At 37.1% G+C, this 25929-nt stretch overlaps 1 protein-coding gene across 1 annotated transcript; it reads right to left on the reverse strand.

Annotated features, from left to right (window-relative positions):
- Nucleotides 1-1528: 1528 nt before the first annotated feature.
- On the reverse strand, nucleotides 1529-19364 carry LOC116288073 (uncharacterized). The gene is made up of 15 exons (XM_089036432.1): nucleotides 17060-19364; nucleotides 13881-14001; nucleotides 13194-13298; nucleotides 12614-12725; nucleotides 12128-12211; nucleotides 11469-11689; nucleotides 10329-10386; nucleotides 9686-9824; nucleotides 9266-9426; nucleotides 8183-8390; nucleotides 7354-7577; nucleotides 6696-6879; nucleotides 6383-6507; nucleotides 6108-6215; nucleotides 1529-5607 (listed from the first exon to the last, which is right to left on the reverse strand). Exons 1-15 carry the CDS (start codon nucleotides 18795-18797, stop codon nucleotides 5398-5400), a joined length of 3798 nt encoding a protein of 1265 aa, XP_088892558.1. The 5' UTR covers nucleotides 18798-19364; the 3' UTR covers nucleotides 1529-5397.
- Between the last annotated feature and the right edge of the window lie 6565 nt (nucleotides 19365-25929).

Consider the following 25929-nt stretch of genomic DNA (forward strand, 5'->3'; position numbering starts at 1 on the left):
CGTGGCCTTCCTTGCGAAATTCAAAAACTTCAGGCGTTTGGAGAACCTTTTCCTTTCCAAGTTACGAAGAGAAATATTTATCGTTTTTAGAAATCCAACTCATAAAAGAATTAGTCATTAAAGAATCTAGTATTCGTAAATGTTTTGGTCAGAATTAGCTATTTCTGCGGGCACGAAGTCTCTATTCAACCTACCTCCATGAAGTCCATGCAGCGAGTGCTGAACAAGTGGCGCCAAATATCTGGAACCCAGTTAAATGCCAACGAGATCCGCTTCAGTCAATAGCAAAGCGTTTTACAACGGCTGACGTCTCTGAAAATTGACCATTAGGAATCAAGATGACCTGCTATGCGCGGGCTTTATGTTGCCAAACGAGCTCACTTCGTACTGAACCAGCCTAAGGCCCCGTCCACACTATGCCGGATAAATTTGAATCCGACTTTTTATTTATTCGGTTAGGCCTACCGTCCACACTAGTCCGGGCGAATCCGGAACGATTCTTCACCGAAAACGAATTTTCGAAATGGAACCGAATAAATAAAAATTCGGATTCAAATTTATCCGGCATAGTATGGACGGGGCCTAAAAAAACACTTGCATAGAAGTACGCGAATATTACTTTACAGTAAACGTGGTTATACTTTTTGCGCGTTGCGCTTTGATTATACATTCACATGTTTACTAAAGTTGAAGGGCGCGTAATCCTATTAAAAAAACATCAAATATTGGGAACGGACCACTAAATAATTGATGGATTGAGCGGGGGGGGGGGGGGGGGGGGGTGCGTTAATCAAAACAGAAATGTCGAACAAGCACTTCACCTATGAAAAAAAAGGAATATCAAGCAAACACCAAAAAAATGTGCCCATAAAATACCTGCAATGCCCTTTCTCCCCTTAATCATGTAATGGCCCAACCACCCCCTCCCCCGTTAGACCGACATACGAATTATCCACGAGCGTGCACTGATAAACGAGCACGTGATTACAAATATTTCCGAATCAACCTAACAATAAAGTTACGTTGGAGAAAATGAAAGGAATGCTTTTTATAGCTGACAATCATTGCTAACAAAATGTTGTATGAGAGGTACGGGAGCGTGTGTATGTGTGTTTCGGGGTGATGAAATGAATGAATACTAGCAGTACCGACTTCTCTTTTGGGTTTCAGCAAGTACCCTGAAACAACCTATGGGCTGATCAAAGTCAGGGGACGGCTATATAACTCACAGATTGAGCCCTGAAACAACCTATGGGCTGATCAAGTCAGGGGAACGGCTATATAACTCGCAGATCTAACCCTGAAACAACCTCTGGGCTGATCGAAGTCAGGGCACCGCTAACTCACTTCACAGATCGAGCGCTGAAACAACCTCTGGGTTGATCAAAGTCATGGCAGGGCTAACTCACTTTACAGATCGAATGGGGATTCAGCGTGTTAGGTTTTGCGGAGAGAGGAAAACCGAAGAACCCAAAAAAAGGAAAAGGAAATAAAACAATAGAAACCATGAACAAAACAGAGGATCGAGTCAGATTAAGATCAATTTTTATTGATTTTTTATAACAACATTATTGCATTCATATAAATCTTTATTATGTAATTTAACTACCTTTGTATAATATGTATGTCACATAGTTTCATTATCGTTTTCTGGCCTTAAGAGACGGAGACCTATTTAGCATGGTCATAATAGTTCCCCATTTCAGATGACGTGTCATTCCCATGAGTATCATTTCTTTGTTTAACAGTTGCGCATGAATATGGATACAACTCAAATAAAGAATCTTCATTATCAAGAAAATGACATGTGGTCTAGTGTGACAAGTGGGAAAGCGTTATGCCCAGGAAAAGTTATGCTCGCAACACATTTGTTGAACAAAAATGTCACTTATTGATTCAAAAAAATATACGAGTTAGTATAAGAAAATGTTAATCTAAGACGAAAATGCTTTTTACAAAAATATGATTTAATGATTGGCGTTATCCACAATTACTTGCTTGACAGCTAATTTAAAACCTGGTTTATTATTATTTATTTATTAGGCTTATTGGTATGATTATAATAATTTGCAATTATAAAAATCTTTTATCCATCCTTTATTCACAAACTCCGCCTGCAACACGCTTTATAACCCATGTTTTCGTCTTTTGGACTGGATGAAACACTCACTTTTGGACTATTTACGTAAAAATCAATGAGATTGTGTAACAATTTGATTATGCGTCATGATGACGTAATGCCACTATCACTACCAGAATTCCTTACGAAGTTACGCATCACTTTCTTGTTGCCAAAGTCTTTTAGCTATTGTTACCCCGTCTTATTTTAATGAATTCGAAAACTTCATCTTTGTTAAGAGTAACAAGATTTTTAAGATTAACAGACAAACGAAAAGAATTCCGGTACTCGTAGTATTGACGTTATCATGGCAACCGTTAGTTTGATTTGAAGGAGCACCCCGAGGTTTTTCCTAAACTTAGCCAGTATAAAGCTACTTCTGGGCTTACGATTTACATGGTAAAGAATTATACGCCGGCATTATGGAGTCATGGCAACGAAGCCGAGAGGCCTAAATTTGATCACGTGATATATTCCTCTTCAAATGAAGACATGAGGACTAGTACCGCAAAGGATTGTGGGAACAAATTTGGAAAAAGATCAAATAGATTCACCATCTCAATTTCCCAAATGAAGGCCTACAATCCTTTGCATCACGTAGTCGGTACCAGTCTTATTTATATTTCAATATTCATCCTATGTGCATAAAACAGGAAGCCCAATCCTGAACCAACTGTAATCATTTCATCACAGGCAACCCAGTAATCCAATTCGAAGAAACACTCTGGTGGTCAAAACAAAAGAAATCCCTTCACTTGAGGATTAAAATCTCTTATGATGTTAATGTTTTCAATTGTTTTGAGCCCCAGGTAGGGATTTAGTGCAAGGGGTCTATTCCTCAACAGACCTTTCTCACGCATGAGCCACAGTGTTGGGATGGGTACAAAGGCTTTGCCTATAAGGTCTATTGACTGTAATATAAAAAAACGTTTTAGGTGAGATGAGAATGAAAGAATCGAACTGAAAAACATGAAAATTCAACCAGAAAGTAGTACTTTGATATTTTCAACTTTTCTAATACGGTTCTTATTAATATGTATTATATAGACACAGACATTAGTGTTTTACTGGAAAATACCACACTCGTATTTTTATAATTTGCCTTAATTCAAATTGACAGGAAATCTGAATTTTGAATTATAAATTATTGATCTGTCCCACAGATATATTTTTATGATTATTTTTGACTTAAAAGTATGAAGGAAGAAAAAAGCTACCCGATTCCTACGTAAAAAAAGTTTTTTTTCACAGGTCTTTTTGACTAGTAGGGCATGAGTGGGTTACCTGTGGTTATAAGTAAATCACTTATCCATTTCTAATAATTGATCGTAATAATTCTTATACTTACAATGAAAGTCAATGCATACCCCGTTAACAGACGCTCAATTGGGTTTCCTGTGGTAACAATTACCAACCTTTCCCAATTATTTATCTCGGTCAAACCCCAAACAATTCCCATATTGGACCCCCTTTAAATCTATTATGTGATTACTACTTATTAATAGAAATTATGCTTAAAACTCCGTTAACATGAAGAAAGGACGCTGGGACCGACAATTGTTTTACGGTTCTCTAGGTTTATAGCTGTTGCTTAGTAACTAGCAACCGCTGGACTTGCGCAGAATATGGTATCTTGGTCTGGCTTCGCTGCCGAGTTACATATCGTGGGAGGACTGGATCGAAACTGGACAATCGTGAAAAAGATGTCATAAACATCTCTATTTCCCAGTTATTTTTGTTCATTCGGCAGATCGGGCTGTATTTCTCGAGCTCAATGGTATCATACAACTACACATGTTCAAAAAGTTTATTTCATCCAGTACGGCCAGCGGTAGTCCAGTCTCCCCAGTCCTCCCACTCAATACGAAACCCGGCAATGGAGTTTGTGCCCACGCTTGACCAGGATAAGTCTCGTTTATCGAATTCAGAAAAGGCGTACGCATGACAAACATGCCGGGCTACCAGGAATTGTCGATAGCAGCCTCCGACGAATCCTCTAGTGGCATAAAACGATGATTGACAGATGCTATGCAGTTTTCACAACCGACGCAACCAAAACCAAAATGGCATAAGCAGACGCAGGCCGACTTTTATTGTTACGGTACGAATTTTAACTTGTTCTTTTAAGGTAGAGAAAAAATAAAGTTTTTGTTGCACGTCTATGCGTATGCCTCTACTTGCGTCGAAGGAGTAAAACGGGCCTAAAAGTCCTATCTTCAAGTCAACGAAGCCCAAGCGTTCATTACAATAAAAACTATAATATGTACATGATGTACTGTAACAGCACACCTTCGCTGCTCTAACATCAGATCTATCCATATTCTATAGCGCAATTAAAATTTCTTCAAGACAATGGCAAATACTTTTAAAAATTATGAAAGACTACGTGTATTACGGATATAAAAGTAAAAGAAAATATGGCTTGAGCAATTACCAAAATACACCAATCAACAAACAAGGATAAGGCTGACTAGGTTTGAACGATGAAAACGATAGGTAGTCGAAATGAAATGCAAAGAACGATCAAAAAAAATAGGAGTTGACTGATAAAAGCACAAAATGATATTACAGAGTAAAAGAAATCAATGTTGAGCACTAGAGCACAACAAACACGAAAGTATCAGTACAACATAAAAAAATTCAAATCACGCACGAACAACATAACGAAGTATCGGAATTTAAACGAACGCATAAAACGAGTAAAAATTGAGCATTTAGGCACAAGAAAAACACGTTTTTTTATCTCCTTTTTTTTTTATCTCGGCGTTTTTTTACGTAGATTTGGAAAATGGCGTATCGAAGAGTATTCATTAAATTGAGAGCCAATACAATTTACAAGAAGATATTTAGTAATACAAGGTGTAGAAACCTTGGATTTCCGGCTATAAAAGATACAATTACTAACTAGAGAAGGAAAATCTAGATGCAATAGAAAAATGAAAAAGTTTAGTTGGAACTACGAGCAGATTTCTTGTGAGTGGGGAATGACAGTTGCATTGGTTTGGGTTTTTGTATTGCATTCAAATGGAGATTGCCAGGATAAATCAAAATGCAGGAAAATACGTAATATTCGAGTATAACACTTGAAGACAATTCGACACATGGAGGTGACAGCACAACGCAGCATTACATAGCACAGCATAGCAATACACTATGTACACTATATGGCACAGTACGACACTATCCAATCAGAATGCACAAGCACATCACGTGACATGTATGTTCTGTACTTTCCCCATCACATTAAATCTGCTCTTATTATAACTCATTTATCTCCTTCAAGGACTATTTACTGTGTACTTTCCTTTCTTTATGAAGCCAAGCTTCTCGAACTTATCCTGTAGGCTTGTTGGTGTGCTGTCTTTTTTCCCTGATTTCAGTTCCTTTTCTTTCTGTTTCCTTGCTTTTCCCTCTTTCCCCGTTTGAGCCTTCAGTTCTTTTATCCGCTTTTTGAGAAGAGTTCGAGCGTTCTGGTTGATGCCCATAGTCTAGAAAGGAATATAATATGAATATTTCACATTACACACTAGGACTGACAAGATAGATAACCGGATAGAGAACAGGCTGACCAGACGGATGGATGGACGGATGGACGTAGGGATGGAGGGTGGAGGGACATATAGACAAAGAAATGCGAATACCGCACAGACAAGGTAACAAGGTATTCATGAGATATTGGCAATTTTATTAAAGGTGAGTAAAAAAATCACAACTGTTACTCAAACGTAAAAATATGACATCTATTGTAGCATACAAACGCACGCTAGAAACTGTAATTCCCTTCCAAATAGGTGGAGCATTGTTTATACATAGCAGTATTATAAAGTATCAACTGACACTGAAGCGAATAACAACAGACAAAACGAACATTTCATTGCCAGATAAATGCCATTATTTCAACAGGTTGGCCCATTCAGTCAGGGAAAACCTGATATGAATAGGGGCCCTATAACATTTCCAATAAAGATACAATACCATATACACCTACCTTCATTTTTGAGTTATCTAGATTAAGAAGCTGTTTTCCATCAATTTCTTTGTTAGCAAACTCGATGACATACTCTTCGAGTTCCAAGCCCGTTAACCACATACCAACCTACGAGGAAATACCGCAAAAAGTTAGTGAACAATGAATTCTAGGGCTCCTTCAGATCAACTAAAATTCCTCAAAAATACGGCGTGAAAGACATCGAGAACGTGCACTGATTTTTCACTTTCTTTTTTTCCCCAATTTAATACCCTTAATGAACTCCCCTTGCTCACCTGGTACACATCCCACTCTTGCACAGGGCGGGACAACCACGTGTTCGATAAACGAGATGATCCTCTACCAATATATGGACTATCTGGTGAAGGGCTGAATGAGAGCAGTTCTTCAGGACTGTCTCCTACGTAAGAGAAGTAAAATGATAACACCTTGGTTATTTTCAATAAGATGGTTTTTAGGAGTAATTTTTAAAATCCAGGAGCTTTTAAGAAGCTCAAAGTAGTAGCATCCCATGCCAAAATTTATGCATTTGAAAACAAAGTGAAACTGAGAAAGTCCCAACAAAAAGACAATAATGGGTTTCCTTACCAATCTTGTCAGCATTTTCTGAATCAGAGTCTGTTGATATTTCCGGGGGGACATCAACAGCCGATTCACTGTACGTCATATCAGATACTGGTACTGTCTTCATTTTGAGTAAAGGCATCGCTGGTGGAAGGAATGGGGATGAGCCACGTGATGAAGCTTGTGAAGAAGCCAAGTCCGAGTCAATCTGAGAAATAAAGTTGGCAATTGCCGGGTTGAACGCATTCCCAAGGGCGTCAAAAGATGAAAATATGGCGGCCATGTTAACACTGGATGCTAATGAGATCCCTTGTTAAATGGAACCAACGCTCCCCCGAGAGGCCGCGATGAAGTAACGTGTAATCGAACAACTATATTAAGTGGACACTTTTAGGACCTTGGCTTGTGTATGCTTAGTAAATGTGTCCGTTGAATAGAGTTTTGTTTACTGCTTATATGTAAGTAAATAAATATTGCTAATAGACGGCTTTACGGTGGGCCAGTAAGGTTTTCCCATTTCAGATCATGTGGTATTCTCTTAAGAATAAGATTCTTTGTTTGAGTTGTATCCATATTCATCTATCTTCTAATATGCAACCGTTAAACAAAGATATGGCCAGAAATGGGAAAACATTACGCCCTAGATAAAAGATTCAGCCCTAATAAAATAGTAAATACCTACCCTTCTAGCAGCTTCTTCAATCTCTTCAAGAGAGTTCGCCGATCCCGAGAAACACTCATCAGAGTTGTTTTTTCCATTTTTCGGCCGTCCTACTTCTTGGTCCAGAGCACTGGGTAATGACGTCACTTTGGTGTTGGTTTTTGATAGCTGCTTCTCCAGTAAATTTTCTACCACCAAATTCTGGGAGCGATCTTTCATCGCTAAAGGATAGCTGCTCCTTAGCTCTGGGAGACAAAAATAAATAACAAATAGTTACTTCAACGGACAAATTCAACGGACAATAATAATAATAATGATAATAATAATAATAATAATAATAATAATAATAATAATAAGATTTATATAGCGCCTTAATCCTTTTAGTCCAAAGGCACTGTTTACAATAATCAAAATATAAAAAAGGAAATGAAAAAATATATATGTACATATAAATTAAAAGAGGAATCTAAAAAAAAAGTGTAAAAAAACATATTTATAAATTGAAAATATATGAAATTGAAAATATTTTCTTTCTGGTTATCATAGCCGAAAAAAGGCTTGGCAATGGGATGGGTCACAGGAAAACAATGGCAAGGCATTTCAGTGCTACATTCTAGAAGGGCTGAGAATGGCTAGTCTACCTTGCATTGGTCTTTCCCCAAGAATTTAACCTCCTGTTTAACCAATCACTCTGTAACCCTCATTAGCAAACATCACTTATATGACGTTTTGGCAAGAGCTGGCTTTTCTTAAAAAATCCTTGAGCTAATACAATGTAGATTCTTTGACTTTATGATCCCCCCTCTTCACCTGTATTATTTTACAACACTACATGTATAATATTCACTACCTTGTGCTTGAGATGGGCTGGTTTCACTCAACGATTCGTCCACGAGATTCTTTCCCGTCTTTTTGAGCTGAAAACCTCCCAGTGGGAAACCAGGAAGAGCGAATCCTGGACCTAGCTGCCTGGAAGGACTAGTGGTTTGTCGTCCTCTTGCATCAGTGTCATCTTCGTCTTCCTCGTCATCATCATCATCATCCTGACTCTTAAAGATCTGTGGAGGAACGTAGGTGTGAAGTTAGGTCAACCAAGGCTTTTTGTAGTTATCTATTTTCTTATGCAAACTCATGGACCTTATTCATTTTGGGCATGTTTTCTATATTCAGACCAAGTATCAATTTATGGTTCCGACTCAGACAATAGCAAACCAATCACCGTTGCAGCCATTTTCCCAGTGGAATGTATTAAAATCTTGTCCCACAAACAACTACACAGTATCTTTTTTAAATAATATAATATAAGGATTACAAATTGATTTTATTTTCATGCGAAGGACAATGAACAATTCAAACAATTTATAATCAATTTTCCGTGATCGGAGCTCTATATACCGAGATTTTCTAGCTAATTTGATGAGCTTGTGGGACATAGCAACGGTAACTAAGGGGAGTCGGAACCATGATCCCTAGATTATCATTTCTTTGTTTACAGTCAAAACAGCTCAAGCTTACCCTCCTAGACTCCATTAATGGTTTCATTATTCCAATATTAAATCTATTATTCTTTCTGATAATATGAAGACTCAGGGTTCAAAATAATAACTGATTCAAAACTTGAATTCTGATTGATTGTTGTTCTTTATATGGAATAATCCAGTATTATTCTTCGTATTCTCAGAAAGAATAATAAATTTCAATATTTGAATAATGAAATCATTTATGGAACCTTTGGGGGTCAGGTTGAGCCGTTTTGACTGTAACGGCTGTGCATGAGAAGACATGAATATGAATACAACTTAAACAAAGAATCTAATTCTCAAGAAAATGACATGTAGTCTGAAATGGGAAATATAGTATAGTATAGCTCAAGCTACACTAAAATGGCTTATTGGTTTAATTAAACTAACCAAAAGAAAAGGCTATTACTCACATCTATCTCTTCATTAGAGCAGACCCAGCTAGCTCTTGTTGGCTCGTGTGCTTTATTTTGTGCTTCTGCAAGTCGCTTTTTATCGAGGTTGTAGTTACTGCTGAGGGGTTCTGTAGCAGGAATGATATCCAGATCCAATTGAAACCCTTCTGATGTCTTGGCTGATAAAAGAAAAAACAAACAGAAATGACTGAATTAAAATAAATAAATAAATGAATAAATGAATGAATAAATAAATAAATAAACAGATAAATAAATAAATAAAAATTAATTAATTAAATTGATAAATAAATAATTATATAAATAAATAATTAAATAAATGAATCAATCAATGAATCAATCAATGAATAAATAAATAAATAAAAATAATAAAAATAAATAGCAAATCAAATAAAAAATTAAACCTTAAATGGCACGAACCTGCAGCTAATCGTTCAAATTTATCTGCTTCTAATGAGAAATATCGTTCTTGTGGTAAGCTGACGTTGCCGTTAGTAAGGGGTTGGTGTTTCATTGATGTTTTCGATTTCAGTTTGAGTTCCTTTTCCAACTCTTGTATCTATAAAGAGAAAAAAGCAGAGCTTTCAATAGAAGGCGGCAACCGGTGATTTATCGCTGGATACTTCTGCCTAAACTGCCGGCTATTTTCGACTTAATAGTACACAGAATTAATAAAAAAGGGGTCTAAAATTCCATTTATTGCCCCCTAATATTTGGGAATAACCACTTACTCCAAAAAATATTGAAAGCTCTGAAAAGGGTACTCAAGATGTATACAGTACAGTATCTAGGTATCTGCTATCCAATGTATAAATTCTTGTCCACTGGATAAGTCAATGCTGTTATCCAATAAATTTATCAAGTGGATAAAATTTATCCGTTGGATAGTGCCATCCACCCTCTGCACAACCGGGCCCAGTAAGTTATAACAACAGTTTTCAGTGACATACTGTGGAATATTCAAAGAGCCATTCGTTTTTTCTATAGTTTTTTCATTTTCTATAGTTTGGGGTAAACTATTGTACTAAAAACTGGTTCATCATTAAATTTATTCAATACTTACCCTGTTTTGAAGAGCCTGGACTAAAGAGTTATCTATGGACTCTGTGGCTTTGGCTTGCCTGGGATTAAAGAAAGAAAGAGGGATTGATTGACTTTAGTGATTCTTTCATCCCTAAAGTCAATGAAAAATTCACTAACATTTATCAGGTCAGTCAATCCATGGATTGGACAGTCGATCAGTCAGTAAGTACAAGATAATGGGTTATTTAGTCAGTCAAGCAATCTGTCAGTCAGGCAATTAGTCAGTTGCGCAGTCACAGAGCTGGTCAGTCAGTTAGAAAGATTATTGTACATGCTACATCAATAAAATCATTGTAAGGATCAGTACATGTGTAAATATTAACCACAGGCTTTCCAGGCCCATGTTGGATTTCTTGTGTTGTCATTGCTCTCCTGTAATGGCATATGTTACTTATGACTTCAACTTATCAAAAGATTTCCAGCTTCACAAACATCTAGTTTCTGGGAATCTTTTTTTGGAAATAAAAGGATGCCAAAATAGACTTTGCCTCTTTGCTTTATGGAACAGTGACGTCATTTATTGCAGGCCAATAGGAAATGGTGGAAGAGCTCTATGAAGACCCTAAGTGCCATTTAGGCACTAGGAGGATAGGTACAGGTCATTTATTCATTAAAAATAATAATTTTTACCACAATTGTAAATGTTCTCGCGCGCTGATTGGTTAAAAAACGTCAGTAAATAAGAGGCCATACCAACAAATGGCGTCATGCAAGATTTCGTGCAGTCTATTTCCTAGAGTTTTGTGAGTTTTGTAGTAAAAAACACCTCGTGAGTCCATAACATTTTGACCAACTTTTGACGTCATATCGTGGTAAATAAGAGGACATACCACGCTCAACCATCGTAAATTTGTTAAATCTTTATTCTTCTTTGGTCATTTATTCATTTGATGCATTTTTTGGGGATTTTTTTACATTTGCCAGGAGGTATGTTTACTGTTCCCTAGTAGTAAGAATTACAGTGTAGGCCTTCCATTGATGGCGTTCAATTTCAACTGAAGGAACTAGATGGTACCTATAGGTACCTTTACCTTTTTTATGTCACCATACACTGTAGCAGATCAGTATAATAACACAGGATACCCAACATGAGCTATATATATTGATCATTATACTCTACCTCTCAATCTTCTCTTCATATTCCTTGTTCTTTGCTTTCAACGCATGATATCTTTTCTCTAACAGTAGATACATTCCTTTGCTTTCTTCCAGTTGCCTCAGCATATCTGCATTCTCAGCTTCTGCTATAGCCAGGTCAGTCTCTACATTCTTGACTCTTTCATTCAGTTCTTCGATGCTTTTCTGCAACTTCTTGGAGTCAGAGTCTGAGAGTTCATCAACCTTCAGTCACAAAAGAATTATACAAGAATAAGGGCATATGAAATGGGTAAATTGTTCTACTGGTATTCAGACAAAAAGAGAACCTACATGTATTCACATTAAGGAGGAGGAGAAACAGGGTGAGGAGGAGGAGGAGAAATAAAATAAGGAGAAGAAAAGGAGGAGGAGGAGGAAGAGGAGAAGAAGAAGAAGAGGAAGAAGAAGAAGATAAAGAAGAAGGAGAAGGAGAAGAAGGAGAAGAAGGAGAAGGAGAAGAAGAAGAAAAGGAGAAGAAAATTAGGAGGACAAGGACAAGGACACGAAGGGAATAGTTATCAATTTCACATTTTAAACTTACACTTAAAATGAGATTGAAATGATACCATGCATCATAAAGACATGATTTAAAAAGAACCAGGTTACCTGGTAAATACTTTTATTAAATCTTACTGTACTTACATTAGTTGCCTGTGAGTTCATTGCTTGTAACTTAGCCTCTGTTTTCTTCAATTTGGCTTCTGCTCTATCGGCTCGAATTTCTGTCTGTTGAGATACAGTAGTAAAAAAATGTACAGTACATGTACTTTGAAGTTTTATTATTACATGTACTCCTTTGTTTCACTTAACCTTATTTCCTGTCTCATGCTGAACCTTCATCAGCTGAATCAAATATTTTCAATAGAGTTCTCTCTGGTTACAGCACATATTGGTGGTTTGATTACCATTATGCATGCATTTGGAACAGATAATAAAATTCAAAGACCTTTGTCAGCTGACTGAGACCCAGCAAAAATTTTAACCCACAATTTGATGATATAGAAACATCTACAGAATAAAAACGTCAAGTCAGAGACAAAAAATTATTGTCATTTATGGAACCTAACTGCAATACAAAGATTTTTCAAGGATATAGAGTTTGTATGTTTAGGTTATTTGCTCTAGTACCTTGGCAAGTTTGGTTTTCATTTCTTCAATTTCTTTAATATTCTCTTGAGTATTAGCATTGACAGCTTTGAGTGGAGCATGGACTTTGCCCTTTTCACGTCCCATGAGAAACCTTCAAAAATAAAGAAAAAGTTACTAAATTAATAAATAAATAATAAATAACAATTTCATTCTCAAGACATTATAAAAAAATCTCATGTATAAAGGTGGAGTAGTCTTAGGCTTGTTCAGTGTTCAGGCTTCGTATTGACTGTGTGTTTCAAATGAACATATCAGAGGATACTGTAATATTATGACATTTTGGAGAGTCAGGATGTCGTTGTGATAAAACCCTCTCCTCTCGCCTCTGAGGTCAGGGGTTCAAATCCCAGTCACTCCATGTGAGCTGAGTTGGTTGGTTCTCATTCTGACTCTCAGGGTTTTTCCTCCCTCCTCTCAAATTAACCCTTTTTAAATTTTAATTTCCCAGAATACCTTGACACATCTGAATATTGCAGGGCATCGTTATAGTGTTACACATCAACTTTCTCATGAGTTTCTGTTATTTGTATATGTAAGTATTATGAATATTGATATATACCTTACAACTCCACTTGTGTTTTTAAGGGTTTGTGCAGCAAACATCTGTGTGACACCAACCAATGACACACCATCCACCTCAATGATCTGATCATTAACATGGATTCTTAAAGGGGAAAAAGATAGTAACTGTTATACACCGTACAATCATAATAACAGTTTTGCTATCATCACTGTCACTGGTGTCAACGACATCATACATAAAGTGTCTTCACGATAATTTAGAGACTAATGCACAGTTGTTTACTGTGCAGATACAGATAAAAAACTTTAGCCAATCAGGCGAGAGCAAAACCAGTATCAAATAGACCTCAGCCAATCAAATCACTCATTTCCATGGTTGTTAATGACATCTGTAGGTCCTTTCACAGATTTTTAGTCTTTGCTGCTTGTTCCTGATTGGTTCAAGTTTAACTTCGTTTGTTTTCACTTCGTGTTGTGAGTGGCTAACTTTCTTCAAGTGGTTGCGGTCATTGTGACCACACATTAAAATACAAACAGTAAACTATTCTTACAGTATTGCTTGGTGTCACTTGAGTTCATTTTTCCTTTCTTATATAAAATGCTCTCACAACAGCCAAGTTTTCTAACGCATTTTTTCCTAGTTAACAGCATATGGCAGCATGATGCCAACCACACTGTTCAATTATCACGTCATCCTACTGTAGATATTTCTTAAAATTTTTACCTTGAATCTTTTTCTGCTGCGCCTCCTCCTGTTAGCGATTTGACGAAGATCCCCAGTTTCTCAACACCAGTGTCTGTGCCGACCCCTAATCCTATAATACTTAATCCAAGCCCCTTTTCATCTAGAGAAAAATTAAACAACATGATTGGTCAAGATAAATGATTATTATGACCAGTGTCTGTGCCGACCCCTAGTCCTATAATACTTAATCCAAGCCCCTTTTCATCTAGAGAAAAATTAAACAACATGATTGGTCAAGATGAATGATTATTATGACCAGTGTCAGTGCCAACCCCTACCAGGTGATCTCGGAAAGCACGCAATGCATGATTTTCTAACTTGAAAAAGAATCAATCCCTAAATGACTGCGCACCTAGAGTCCTGGACAAAACATTGCCATGAAGAACGCCATTTTGTTTTGAGTTGGAGTTAAATATGTATTCTCTTGAAATGTACTGCAAAATATTGGTGAAAAGAAGTCATAGCCGTACATTTGAAGTATATAGTAATGTTTCAAGTTATGTACACAATGAATTTCAAACCATGTCTGTTATTGTCTAAACTGTACATACAACTCTAGAAAACTTAAATTGCATCCATAGATTAAGTAAATAGTGAATGACAACTTCTGATGCAAATATTAGCTTTTATTTACAACATTTAATGAAACTCTGTAAGGTTACATCTAACAACCTTAATAAATGTGTGTCAGAATGAGGATAAGTAATCAAATATCATAGAAAAAATTATAGAAACCCGTTTGAAACCTAATGAAAAGGCAGCTGGTTTTTTGTTGAGTTTTATTTCTATTGAATCTATTTATTTCTATGAGACTAAACAATATTACTGTACACTCATCTTCATAGCTATGCAACCAACTCAGCTCAAGTTGTCTAGGTTTTTGGCTTCCATCATTCAAAAGATACAAACTCAAACCGTTGGAAATTTAATTGACAGAATCCAAAAACCCTTAAATTAAAAGTAGTTGTCTGGGTTGCTTAATTATTAAAATTGGTGTAGTCTATACATGCAGGTATATGTAATACATGTAGAACACCACTGGGGATTTTGACCATATTAACTATATTTGATTGTATGTAACTCTAAGCAAGACAAACAAGAAATACGATAAAATTGAACCAATGATATAAGTATCCATGGAGTTCATAATTTTTGGATGGTGTTTGTAATTCTAAAAAAAGCCATCTTTAAAAAGAGTAAAGACATATTAATCACAAAGAGTTATCTAACATAAATACTGTACGTATGGTCCTCTCATTCTGAGATCCACTTAAAAATTTACAAAGTGAAAGAATGACAGATCTAATTCTAGATTTTTATGACTAACCAAAAATCCATTTAGGAGAATTAACTGAAAAAATATATTCTTTATTGGTATTATATACATGATATACACTGTTGAAAGGTAGTTTTTATTTTTATCTTGAGAAAGTCAAATTACATGTACAGTGCTTTCAATATTTTTTGGAGTAAGCAGGTTATTCCCAAATATTAGGGGGCAATAAATGGAATTTTAGAGCCCTTTTTTATTAATTATGTGAACTATTAAGTCAAAAATAGCTGGCAGTTTAGGCAGAAGTTTCCGGCGATAAATCGCCGGTTGCTGCCTTCTATTGAAAGCTCTGCATGTATAGTTGATATATATATATATATATCTTTCGCCTGGAATAACCTCATTCCCAAGCACTATAACTAAATCTATATTCCTATATCTTCATGTATTTCAAAAGTGCTATGCAGTCCACATATTCTCATCTATATATATATACATTCACAATATTACAATGATTAAGTTTTCGTGACTATTGAAAGCTTAAGCTATTGGTAATACAGCCAAATAATTAAAGTGTGTGTGTGTGTGGATTGATTGTTTATACACCAAGCATTGGCCCAAGGAAATGAGGTCATCAAAATTTACATTATGTAATTAAGGATATTGGCTTTCTCTATTTTATTATGATAATGCTTTCAATGAAAATCCTACTACTATTTTCCTTTCTGGTATAACAATGTTTTTCATTTCTGACTTGCAAATTTTTAGACTTGGAGCATAGCAAAGTCGAAAATAATTTCCAAAAAAAAAAAAAAAAACATAATGTATGGAATAAAAATAACCAATTTGATCAAAGGGGTCTAATTTTTTTAATTAAATTATTATTTGAGAATAATAAATTGAAAATATTTGCTCCACACTGTATTTAGGATTAAGAAATTTTATGACCAAAACACTGTTTTATCACTAGAACTGAAATTGAATCAACTATATTAGATTTCTCTAGAATATTTCATTAATTGTCAATTGTCAGCTCTTTTTATGCACTTACGACGAAATAAAATTAAACACATACTGTATATGTACATTAACACATTCACTAAGTGTATTCCTGTACAAGATTTAACACATAGACTGTAGAATATTTTTAGAGCACATATATTTTTCAGCATAGACTTAAAGCACTCCAACCAACTTAATAAATGATTGAAAACTGTCAGTTTAATGACTATAAATGCAAATTCTAATATCTTAGCAAATTTTATGTTTTCCGACAATTGATATTTTCATGTTGTGCACAGATAAAAAGATACCAAATTTTTTTACGGGACAGAAGAACTAAAATTTCAATTCAAATGACCTAGATATGTGTTTAAAATATGACCAAAATATGTGTTTAACTGAAGGCTAAAAGGGGATTATAATATAGGACTGATGTGAATGAATGACAATAGATTTCTTGGAGCATAAATACTAAGTCGAAAATCACACACACATATAAGTGCAAAACAAAAACAACTCAATACCCATGCAGCTATAGGAATATAGAGTGCTGTGTTATATTCTTTTTAGATGTAAGACAAGATTAATTTAAGGATATTCAAAGGGCATCCAGCATATTCATCTCTATTTTTGTAACATTAATCCTTGGATAAATAACCAAGGATTTTCTTTATGATTTTCTTTTGTTTGTGAAATTTCAGTTCCTTGCATGAAATGTCCTTCTAATTCATTGTTAGGTTTGTTATTAATTTGTGCATAACACATGAGTTGAAATACAAAAAAAAATACCTATGTTGTAAATAATAATCTTAGGTACATGTACAATATTTACAGAAGTAATCTATATTGTTATATTGATTATCTATATTAAAAATCATCTTACCTTTTTGTAAATCCACTGAAAATACATCCATCTTCTCTACCCTCTTTTCCAGTTCCCATTCTGCTGATGCCGTAACTGGATCAATATCATCATTCGCTCTATCATATTCCTCTGCACTATAGGTAAAATATTTGGCTGGTTCAGTATCATCAAACTTTATGCTTCTAGATTTAGATTTGTCTTTCTTGTTTAAAGCAGAGACCAGAGGCTTATTTTCATAGAGGAAAGAAATTGGTGATATATCTTGGGAATCAGCTTCTGGGGAGCTGTGCTCAATGACACTGCCATTGCTCTCCTCATCAGATGATGCTGCACCATCATCAAGAGTTGCATGCGCAACCTTTTCCTTTGTATTACTGCCATAATCCCGATCAACCTCTGTATTACTTTTTTCCTTTTTCATATGTGGAGCTACATACACTGGTGTTGGATCGTTGGGTTTGTCTGGCGGTACTTCCTCATCAATCCAGTTTGCTTCTCGTACTTCCCCTGCTCTGCCATACACCAGAGAGTCATTTATAAACTGCTTATGACTGTGCTTTCTGGGGTCATCATCTTTCTTCTCATGTGCCTCAACATGTTTCCTTTCATGCAGAATATGTCCTTCTTCAAGTTCTTCCTTTTGTAGTTCCTCAGAATTTCCTTCACTACTTTCCATCGATGAAGAAATCCCTGAATCAATCCTGGATTCCTTACCACCCTCTGTTATATCATCTACAGTCTCACCATTTTTGACATGATAATCATCAAGTGCTATAGGTGCTGCACATTCGACTGAATCAAATACTTTGCTTTGTTGTGGTTCTTCAGTAATCATTGGACTTTCTCTAATGCTTTCGCTGACATCCAAAATCTCCACACTACTGGATTTTGACAGGCGATTTAGCGATCTTGGCTTACCAATGGCCGAATCATCAAAAGATCTTCTCTTCTCAAAAAATTGTATTTCCCCATTTGTTTGCCCTACATCTGAAAGACTCCTCTGTTTATATTCTCCGCGTCGTCTAGGTTTGAGACCAGGGTCGGATCGTGTCCTAGATCGAGTTCCCTCGGTTAATTCTGGAACCAAATCAGACAATTTAGGAGACAATCCCTTCTTTAAGACACAGGGAAGATTTTCATTCGAGTGGGATTCAAACCTGGCTCTTTTCGCTGCGATTCCCTCGGTCACGTAGATTTTATAATTCTGACTACTTTCAGAAGATGAAGCCTTCTTGACATACCTAGGCACTGACCATCGGTTTATTATCGGTCCATGCGCTTGGTCTTTATCCTGGTCCTTATTCACGATAGCGTCTGACTTTGGCCTTGGCTTTAGAGGTGGCTTGGAGGAGCTTAATTCATTAGGTGCCAGCGAATCAAAAATGTTTTTAAGTTTGCTGACACTCAATCTATTCGATTCCTGCTCGGAATTCTTTCGGTTAACAACAGTTTTGACAGGCTTTTTCCCAAGTTCCTCTTCATTTGATGTTATCGTTGAATTTATACTTTTTGGAATAGCTGAGTTCGCGTTGGAATGAAGAAGCGTTTTTGGAGTGACAGCAAACTTAGAGTATGGGAACTTGACCGAATGTTCATCCTTGTGTGAACGTACAGTAGGGACAGTAGTCTTTTTTCCTTTGACTTCTACGTTCAAGTTCGACCTTCGTTCAGACTTCGGACTGACATTTTCATAATCATAATCTTTTCTCGCCGTCACACGATTGTCTCTACGGAGCTGAGTCGTTGTTGTGGCCATTTAGAAGCCTTTATTTCCGCCAAGAGCAAGCCCCTCTATCAATAAGTGATAGAGAAGAAAAGTTCATGATCTTTAATAAAATCAAAGTAAAACGAAGGCCCCAAGCTTGGTCCACAACTTTCGTATGACAAAATTTAGCTTCCACAGAGTTTCTTGAGGTCTTGAGTAACTCGTTAGCAGACGAATAAGATTAACAAACCACGGAAATGCTACCTCAGATAAGTATTTCCATGTCGAATAATTTAGTTTTGGAAAAGAGGAAGTGTGGATATTTTGAGTTTATAATAAAGTTCTGACGTACGTACGTGGATTCTTGGAAAATGGCCGACGCTTGTTGTAAACAAACCCAAAAAGTGCTCCAGAAATTCAGGCTTTTGTGTTCACACTTCGGTTCTGCGTTGTCGTGGCTTATGGACGAGAAAGTTAAAGATTTGTGCAAGAAGTAGCCTGCCTTCTAACACCAAACTTGATATGATAGCCTTTCTTTCTGTAACAAAGTGCCAAGAATTTACCCAGAGGCCTTCAACAAGTATACGTCACGTGTCCGTGAAACATGATGGCGTTGATCTTATGTTACGTACGATAATTTATTCATTAGAAAACTCTGTAAATGCTTACTTTATTACAACTATAAAGCTATCATATGCTAGCCGTTCATTTGTATTACGATTATGTTTTTCCTTATCATGGTTATTAATGTAGTTATCCCGGGGTAGTTATGAATGTTGATGATTTCGCTTTGTTGATTTTCATTTACCTACTCAAATCAGGCCGTAGGGTTGCGCGCGGACAGTCTTGAGCGCGCGAGATCTAGATCTCTTCTTTCGATCTCAAAACAACTTATTTATCTTTTTTCGCATTCCGTTTTGACGATGGTTATTTCACTTGTGACAATGAATTATTTTACCTCAAATCAGTCGCATTGGGTACCACAGAAAGAGTTCTAATTTTGGCATTCGAGTTTTAATAAACCCTTGCCTTAATCAAATATTTATCTGCGTTTGAGATACTAATGTTGTCATGTTCTTGATCGGATGACCAACAACAAATCACAAACTAGTTTTATGTAAATATGTACATGTTTCGGGCACAATTACAAGAGCTTATTCATGACAGGCCGGCTGAGATTGGCCTATCGGGATTAAGAGTAAAGCGAGAAAAGGTGAAAGAATGATCCTGATCTAATCTTTCCTTAGGTCAACTGATCCAGTTGCGTTTCCTGTGTATGTACTGAGCGTCTGACGCAAGGGACTGAACGCATTGGAGTAGTACATCGTGGTACATGGTCGACTAACCAACGGAAGTAACATGGAGCCTAAATTATCATTCTCTTGTTGGATCGTCTAGCCTAATGAATTAATTTTTCTCAACATTTACAGACTTCGCGCGGCTGTTAGAATGACGCGCCTACTCGATCAGAATCAACGACTGTGTCAGTTTGACTGCATTTGTCGACCTCCGCACCCCCTACCAACCCCCCCCCCCCCCTCCCAAAAAACCCTGAAAAAGCCATTTCCGCTTCGTTTCAGCGATTCAATTAGTATCAGTTCCAATGCTAATCTCAGTCCACCTCCAGCGAATCAAATCCAATATTTTCCCAATGTCGGAGAAAAGCAAACCCCAGTTTCTATTTCTCCCGAGTTGCCATCCGGCTTGTATGACGTATCATTCCACTGATTTATTTCCGCCTTCGGTTTTGTGACCGTTTACTAATGCATCGAAACCACGAGATAAAGGACAATTCAGGAACGTAGCCAGATTTCTGTCATACGCGGAGGGTTGAGTAGCCAGAAGAATATTTCAGCTATGCTGTCTTTCATTCTAATCATGCATTTATAGCCTATAATCTCCTGTCTGACCTTGAAACATGGCAATCAGCCATTTTAAAACAAACCAGAACTCTAATAGTTATAGAATGGCCGTTTTTATACTTAACCCATGATATAATAGGAGCTTAATTTTGTCGCCGGTTTTCGTTTTTGTCTCACTTTGACTATAATATTTCATTTCATTTTTTTTTTTAAAGTAATACCAATATTACACGTCAATAGATACCATATGTTCCTGTCTCTTGTCGTCATAGTAGTTTCAGTACGTGGATCCGCACAACGCGGAAATCGCGTGTCTGAATACGATCAATGGGACAATTGCAAGGACCTTGCTTGAAACTGGTTACCCCTATAGCTAAGTAATTATAAATTCTGACTGAGATTGCATGCGTAAGATGTAGGTTCATTCCGTACTTGATGTGGTGAAGGGATTCAACGTATTTGGTTGCACCGTTAGGATTCGAGATAAATGGCCTGTTAGCCTGTGTTCCGAGAGGGTAAAACCATCAGAAAGAGGGAGGGCTTCATTTTCTCCTGTCCTCTTCTCCTCCTCTCCTCCCCTCCCCCTCCCCCTCCTCCCCTCCCCTCCCCCTCCTCCATATTCCCTCACAGCTGTGCCGCGGAGACAAAGATCATTACAACGGATCCCACCGAATTGCATGTGGCATCGCATCAAACATTCATGCCGCTAACACATGGATGCACACCGGTGCATGCTTCGCTAGCCATGCACACTTCCTGAGAAGGGATTTAAGTCGGGGAGAGAATCCTGAGGTTTATCAGATACCGTGGCATGTTCCTAATTAAAGCTGAAGTTTTAGTTGATTGCTCTCCCTCCCTGTATATTTTCTTGTTCCGCCTTTTGCGGAATTAGCAAGCTACTTGACGGCAAGACCAATCCTCATGATTCCATTATGAGGTAGTTCGTCGATCGTTGCACCTCCATCAAATGTGATAATGATGATGATAATAGTAATAATAATGGGGTTAACAGTGGATTCCAAAGAGTGGCTCTACTTCCATTGGATTCCAATTGGAATTTAAAAGTTGATTTCTACAGAGGGAGAAAGACGAGGGAACACGGAAAACGTTCGAAGCACAGGAGAGAACCAACAAGCAACCCTACTCACATGATAGAGGAGCGCTCTTACAGCTTCGCCACCCGTGCTATGTTACTGACACTAAATCATCATGCATCAGGAACTTAGACCACAGGTAGCCCAAGCTTGGTTTCTGTGGTGTCCTGTTATGAGGAAATGTATGGAGATTCATCAAAAATTTCAATAAAATCATTGAAACGTGAAATAAAGCCTCGAAATTTCACCCGATCATTGAGAAATAGCACTTCTTTGGCTCTGCGTGGTTATTTTTTGAATTTAGCCCGTTTTAAGATTTTTTCCCCCACTGGTGGGCTAAATTCAAAAAATAACCACGCAGAGCCAAAGAAGTGCTATTTCTCAATGATCGGGTAAAATTTCGGGGCTTTATTTCACGTTTCAATGATTTTATTGAAATTTTTGATGAATCTCCATACATTTCCTTATAATAGGATACCACAGAAACCAAGCTTGGGCTACCTGTGCTTAGACTCAAAAATATTGGTACTGTAGTTGGTTAGCGTAGATCACCACCTAGAAATGGAAAATATCCAGACTGATATTGGAATTTTCGGCTTCAGCCATTTTTTAGCAAATGTCTCTTCCGTTCGTGTCAGCTAAATAGGCTCATAGCCTGCGTGCAGCCTGACTTTCAGCTCTTGTTAAGACGTAATCGGGCTGTAGACAGGCTACTATGCTCCGTGATGACCCTCCTCCTGACCTCATCATTTTTTTGGAACAATGCAGCGCCTTCAGGAATATCCATAAAATACACTGACGCTGACCAATATATATCCAGAGCACGAAAAATTTCACTTTCTTTTATTCATCAATCAAGCTTATCCTGAATAGGCCGCGTTTGTTTATACAGTGCTATTTCTCAATGATCGGGTAAAATTTCGAGGCTTTATTTCACGTTTCAATGATTTTATTAAAATTTTTGAAGAATCCCCATACATTTCCTTATTACATGACACCAAAAAAACCAAGCTTGACCTGTGACCGGATCGGTTTATTTCAATTAGCACCTACGTCATCCTTTGAAGCCTTTTTCCAAAAAATAGGAAATGCATGGGGATAAAAGCTAATGCAATAAATCCTTTCACGGTTTCCGACGCCATATTGTTTGGGGGGCAAAATTACTAAGGAGCGTAGGGGAAAGAGATACGTTTTTCGTTATATTTCCTTTCTGAGGTAAATTTTCGAGACCAAACATTTTCTGTAGATGGAGTGTCTCCTGTTCAATGTTTTGTGACGTTTTTGAGCCGATCGAGTCATTCTTGTCGAGGCAAGATTTTTTTACGGTCAAATTGAATCACGAGTACGAGTATGATCGCAAAACCCAAAGCCTCCGTCTCTCTATGCACCAGTGTTATGCTGGCTCCATCGGCTCAATAACAGCACACAAAATATTAAACAGAGGATTCTCCATCTACAGAAAAAGTTTGGTCTCGAAAATTTACCTCAGAAAGGAAATATAACGAAAAACGTATCTCTTTCCCCTAAGCTCCTTAGTAATTTTGCCCCCCCAATCAATATGGCGTCGGAAACCGTGAAAGGGTTTATTTCGTCATGATTTCACTTGAAAAATATTACATGTAAAACCTCCTTTACGAGACTCGCCCATAAGTAATTTTTTACGTAGTATTATAGCTTTTTCCGTATAATATTACGTCACCACCTTCAAATTAACCAATGGTGAGGTCAAGGACACAAGTAAGTATGACTGTAATACAATGGAATGCGTGACGCGTGACTCAAAATTAATGTCGTGCGCATTTATAGTATTTTATTTTTCTTTTATACTGTAGTTTCAGAATTATAATCATTATTTTTCTTAAATATCATAATTTTTAAATATGATTCTTCTTTTTTCCAAACAAAATCGAAAATAATATCGAAATTTGGAATCAAAATGTTCAGCATTATTTCCATATTTGTGAAATTTATGGCCCTGTGTTTGACCGGCGTTGCGTTGCTTGTAAACACCATGTATTTGGACAGTTGTGTTGCTCGGAAAAACAGAACATAATGCATAACGAGCTGCAAGGCCCTCGGATTTGTACGCGTTTCCAATATTTGGTGGCTTCTTTGAATTCCTTAGCCGAACTAAACAATAGACGACGGCATTTCTAAGCAAATAACCTTGAGTAGGGTTTGATTGATATGTGTACTAACGGGGTCCAGCGCTGTCTAATTAGATACCCTAAACCCTCAGTAAATTCCCGCAAAAAATTACGTAACAACAAAAACAGCAACAATCCACAAGTGATATCCGAGATATATTTGAAAAGAAAAGAAAAAAAGATAAGCTATCTGTATACAGCTCTTTCAAATAACAATAAACGTAAAAATGTCTAAAGTGAATGAGTTAATATTTACTTGGGTTATACTTTTAGTGCTCACATCTGAAACAAGATATATACTAGCGACATCTTTAGATCTGTATATTCGAATGAAAAGACCTATAATGCCCTTAATCTTTGAATACATTCTTCAGTATGCATTATGGTATATTCATTCTTTTAAAGCTGTATTAATTTTGATGCGGAACAATTATTTTCATGTATTAGCGCAATTTCGGCTGGAGAAAGCATTACTTAACCATTCATTAATACTGTTAGGTTGTTGGATATGCAGGCTTAATGAGATAATTTAAGTATTATAACAATTAAAGTATAATGATTCAAACAGTCATTCAGAGACTGGCTCCCATAAAAATGAAAAGCTGCATTACTTGAAAACTAAATCGAGGACATTTTTCACCTTAATTTTTGCCTCAATTAAACAACAGAGATAACTACTCGTAGTTCAGTCTGTGCTTTGCTATGAACTTCTTCACAACTCCATATTCCTTGGCCCATCGAATTCAATTGTACTTCGTGGGTTCGAATCCCAGCGAGGTGGTCGGAAATTGATTTTTCCGAATTTATTTCCAAGGGTCTTTCGCCCGGAATAACCTCCTTTCTAAACACTATGACTTATCATTATTTCTAGTCCATGTATTTCATAGTGCCACACGGTCCACATATTCAATTGTACTTATGTACATCCTAATTGTTACTGTGGTAACTTCGTGAATTCGTGAAGTTCTCTAGCGACAAATTGTAGTGAAGGCCTGTGAGAAGGAATGATGCTCATACATTTGTTGTACAAATCTGAGAAATGTGCACTGCGGCACTCAGCGACCCTGTGGGCTACGTATTTCATAAGATATCCAAGAGAGAAAACATCTCCCTCGATGCTCTTTCTTGCTTCCCCCTTTACGATTTCGGGCGCAATCCAAGGATAATCTTTGGGACACCTTTTCATTGAGGTTTTCCTTGCATCTACAAATTTCAAGCTCTTTCCAAAGTCAATCAGAACCGGCTGCCAAATTTTCTGGGATAAGTGACAAACTACATTATTGTGCTTAATATCATTATGTAGCCATTGTTTAGAGTGCATAAAAGAAACTGCCTTCACGAGCTTTTCAAGGAAAAGATACCACTCCCTGCCCGATTCCAGTAGGGAGGCCCGGATTGCACTTGATACAGTGTGGCTTGTTTGCCCATTTCCGTGAAACTGAGTCACAAGGAGGTATGGCTTATCAGCTACATGGATTCCCAGGAGTAAGGGCAAGCATGGATGAGGGCTTGGCTTTTGCAATTCCATGAGTGATGAAGCCTCTGCATTTACTTCATCCCGGGAAACGTGAGACTTGTACGATTTAACAACCACTGGAATATTTCCTCGATAAAACATGAACTCGCATGTACCGAAGCTCCCCTCGCCTACCGACACTGGATATCCCTCCGCGGGCTTGGTCAAGTCTTGGTTCCTTATTAGTGGTGCACTTTTATACGCCGGCTTTGAAACGACGACAGGCTTTGCTGTTTGAGTATTTACTTTTCCTACGACGTTGGGATTTCTTTCACGGCTCGCAATAACCATTTGTGCACCCCTCGACTTAATTTGACTTGACGCTACCTGATCAGTTTGAATGCCAATGCTACTCACTAGTTTTGACTTAAGCTGAAGACGTTCTCTCCTTTCTTCTTCTCTTTTTTTCGCCTTATGCCGGACTTTCTCTTGTTTTCTTTCTTCTTTAGTGTGTCTCCTGAATCGCTTAACGGCTTTATCGCTTTGCACAATATCCATAACTACTTAAACAGAGTGGAATCGAACGAGAGATCTAGCATATAGAGAACTTGGATTTTGATTTGA

Source organism: Actinia tenebrosa, unplaced genomic scaffold (genome assembly GCF_029948245.1).
Source record: "Actinia tenebrosa isolate PJP-AT-01 unplaced genomic scaffold, QUT_ActTen_1.0 PGA_scaffold4__44_contigs__length_22323623, whole genome shotgun sequence".
Taxonomy (NCBI): Eukaryota; Metazoa; Cnidaria; class Anthozoa; order Actiniaria; family Actiniidae; genus Actinia; species Actinia tenebrosa.

Coding starts and splice junctions, on each gene's coding strand:
- LOC116288073 (XM_089036432.1), bottom strand. CDS start 18,797: ATGGCCACAACAACGACTCAGCTCCGTAGAGACAATCGTGTGACGGCG. Junction 14,002..17,059: donor TTCAGTGGATTTACAAAAAG/GTAAGATGATTT, acceptor ATTTTTCTCTAG/ATGAAAAGGGGCTTGGATTA. Junction 6,216..6,382: donor AAGAGTGGGATGTGTACCAG/GTGAGCAAGGGG, acceptor ATTTCCTCGTAG/GTTGGTATGTGGTTAACGGG.